The sequence below is a fragment of the Coffea eugenioides genome, chromosome 8 (genome assembly GCF_003713205.1).
Source record: "Coffea eugenioides isolate CCC68of chromosome 8, Ceug_1.0, whole genome shotgun sequence".
NCBI lineage: Eukaryota > Viridiplantae > Streptophyta > Magnoliopsida > Gentianales > Rubiaceae > Coffea > Coffea eugenioides.
The window spans coordinates 40,193,808-40,196,744 of record NC_040042.1 but is presented as its reverse complement, the minus strand read 5'-3'; the positions used below and the strand labels follow the sequence as shown (position 1 = coordinate 40,196,744).

The following is a 2,937-nucleotide window of genomic DNA, read 5'->3' as shown; positions in this document are numbered from 1 at the left end:
ATTCATCATGAAGAATGTGCACATGGCTCTTTTAAACTTCAATTGAAAACTGGTTTTGTTATCAAGAGGATCATTTCGATTTTTTGCAGGAAATAGAATATCGAGATGATTTAATTAGTGATTTTCTTTTGAAAGCTTTCAAATTTTAAATTATTTTCATACGCACTAATTTGTTAAGAATGATCAACTTTCACAAAATAAATTCATATTGAAAGCAAGAAAAAAGTGTAAAAAATAGGTGAATAATTTTAGATTGATCCAAAAACTAAATGAGCAAAATAATAAGGCATGTTACTCTACTTGGAGAAAAAAAACTACACTTACTACCAAATTTAATTTAAACGTAGTCTATGGAAGTGTCAGTTCCTTTCTTTTTTTTTAATGTTTCAAAACTCAAAAATGCAAAAACAGATATTCTACTACCAAATAGCAAAAGAATGCAAACCAATATGCACTATTTTCACTTTATAGAATAATGCTATTGACAGTTTCAAAAACTCCAACAAAAGTAGTGTTTCAATGTTTATACATGTACATAGCTTCACTCAGCATTGCACATTTTCCCTTTTGTACAAAAATCAGCACTACTACTACTAACGTCAAGCTAACTTTACTGAGCTATTCTAAAATCTTGTAAAGTGAAATAAAAGCAGTCAATGAAAAACCACTAGTACATAAAAGTGCTTCTATATTCTTTGCCCAATCAAAAGCTTGCACCACAAAATCAAAAGGGTTGGATTGCTTGACTTCAACCATTTGCCAAAAGATGAGATAGGACACAATTTAGTGATAAACAACAAATAAAGATGCTCCAGAGCAAAGTGAACAAGAATAGCTAGACAAATGAACATTGAGTACATGTACATTTTGCACATTAGAACACCCATACCATTTTGTTCAAAACACATGATTATTAAAGTTTAAGTACCTACAAATATGAAAATAAGGAACACTAGTTAGTTTAAACAACCATACATACAAGAAATTAGAGATAAAAAATCTTAAAAAATAAAAAAGCTTTATAAAATCTTACCTGTCCAATGAAGATAATCACGCTTGCATATGACTTAGAACTTGATTCACAAGTTCTTTTTCACATTCTATTTGCAGTGGAAGACAACTTTCTTTCATTAAATGGTGCTTCCCAATGTGTGGCACTTTATAGTTATTTCCCCCAAGATTTTTCATCACCTCTACCATACATGATTGCAATGTTAAGAAAACATTGTTTAGACTTTCACTTGATAATTGATCAAATGACTTTTCCACAGCAAGAATTAGCTCATCAATTGACAAGGGTGCTTCTTGATGTTGCAAGGATTGTATAGCTCTAAAATATCCCAAGTCAAGAACATTCATGTCCGGACTGTTAGGAGGCTGAAATGACAAGTGAATATCAAATCCATCTCTAGAAGCAGCTTCAATAAATACAGGATCAGTGGGATTAATATGTGGTTTTGCATTATCCTGTTGGATCAAAATTTCAGTAACACTACCACCATCCCGTGGCCATTTAGCATGTATTGCAGGCAAAACCTGTTCCATTAAACATCTCCTATATACTTCCTTGGTCACTGACAATATTGGCTTAGTTTCTAATGTACCTGCCATACGATTTTTACTACTCCTCTTTGCTGGTTCTTTGAATACAAAAGGAAAAATCCCAATTTTCCCATCAAATGTTGGGTTACCAGAGCAGTCAAAACGTGGTCGAGCAACAGCAGCTAGGAACATAACTTTCACAATGAACTTTTTGCTCTTACATGTCCTAAGAGGTTCTTCTTCTTGAGGATGAAGATAATATTTTTCACATTCTTTAGTCATGTAAAACCACTTTTCATCAATATGCACAACATTGAACATACTCATAAATGTTGGATTGCTGTTGAGACTTTCTGGTTCAAGCATTGACAAGCAAAAGTTAAGCCTTACTTGCTTATTCTGATCTGTCAATTGTGGTTTGAGTGCATTTGAGTGTGGCCTTATAGCACCTTCTTTAATTCGTCGGTGAAGGGTTGATTTGGACACTTTCATTTCACTGTGACCTGATATTTGTTCGGCGCCGGAGAGGAATTGCCATGATCAAAGTAAAATCAATATCCACTCGTTTTCTTCCGCATCTTTTAGGAAACCTACGTGATACATCAACTCTTCCATCTGTAGAAGTAATTGCTGCTAGCTTCCAAATTCTCTGAACTGTCCTAACACTTGTTTTAAATAGGCTTGCAATGTTCCTGATGGTTCCCCTTTTCAATTTACCGCAATTACTTTCCTGTAATAAAGCTTCAAAAATCATTTGCCTTTCTTGATTAGTTAATCTCTTCGTAGAATTATTAGTTTCAACATCATTAAAAGTATCCATATTTCTTTTAAGAGTCACTTTTGAAACATGGTGTAAAAAAAAAAAGAAACAGAGTGTTAAAACAAAACAAAATGACTGCATATATAGAGGTACAAGTCAGTGTACAATTCCATTAAATATTTTAAAATAGGCATTTCAAGACTTATTTTTGGAGTAATCCGCCAAAATCTAAATTTTCAGTAAATAATTTGGCGGCAAATCTTTAAGAAATTATAGACAAAATAATCAATAAATAAACATTACAAAAGTTTAAAAGATCCAGCCTTTCTTACATGAGAAAAGAGAAAAAAACCATTAAAAAGAAAGAATAAAAGACAGTTAACTAACCTTTTAATCTCATTTGTTATCAACTATGGATTAGCAATCAACTTCATATCCTTCCAATGCTTCTCTCTTGAACTGGAGCACCAATATTGTAATCAAAGGTGAAAACTTTCAAGTGAATATGGAGTATGAGAAGAGGGAATTTATAGTTATTCCAGAGAAATTATCGTAGCTTAAATTTGCAGCAATTGAAGAATGGCTAACGATGGAGAATCAGAGAAGATTTTAGTACTAGGCGGTGATGAATGTCT

The 2,937-nt window shown here is 32.6% G+C and overlaps 1 protein-coding gene across 1 annotated transcript; it reads right to left on the bottom strand.

Annotated features, from left to right (window-relative positions):
* Positions 1–438: 438 nt before the first annotated feature.
* On the bottom strand, positions 439–2,030 carry LOC113781494. The gene is made up of 2 exons (XM_027327439.1): positions 1,034–2,030; positions 439–928 (listed from the first exon to the last, which is right to left on the bottom strand). Exon 1 carries the CDS (start codon positions 1,906–1,908, stop codon positions 1,051–1,053), a length of 858 nt encoding a protein of 285 aa, XP_027183240.1. The 5' UTR covers positions 1,909–2,030; the 3' UTR covers positions 439–928; positions 1,034–1,050.
* Positions 2,031–2,937: the final 907 nt, after the last annotated feature.

Excerpts from the sequence above, each read along its gene's own strand:
- LOC113781494 (XM_027327439.1), bottom strand. The coding sequence starts at position 1,908 with ATGCTTGAACCAGAAAGTCTCAACAGCAATCCAACATTTATGAGTATG.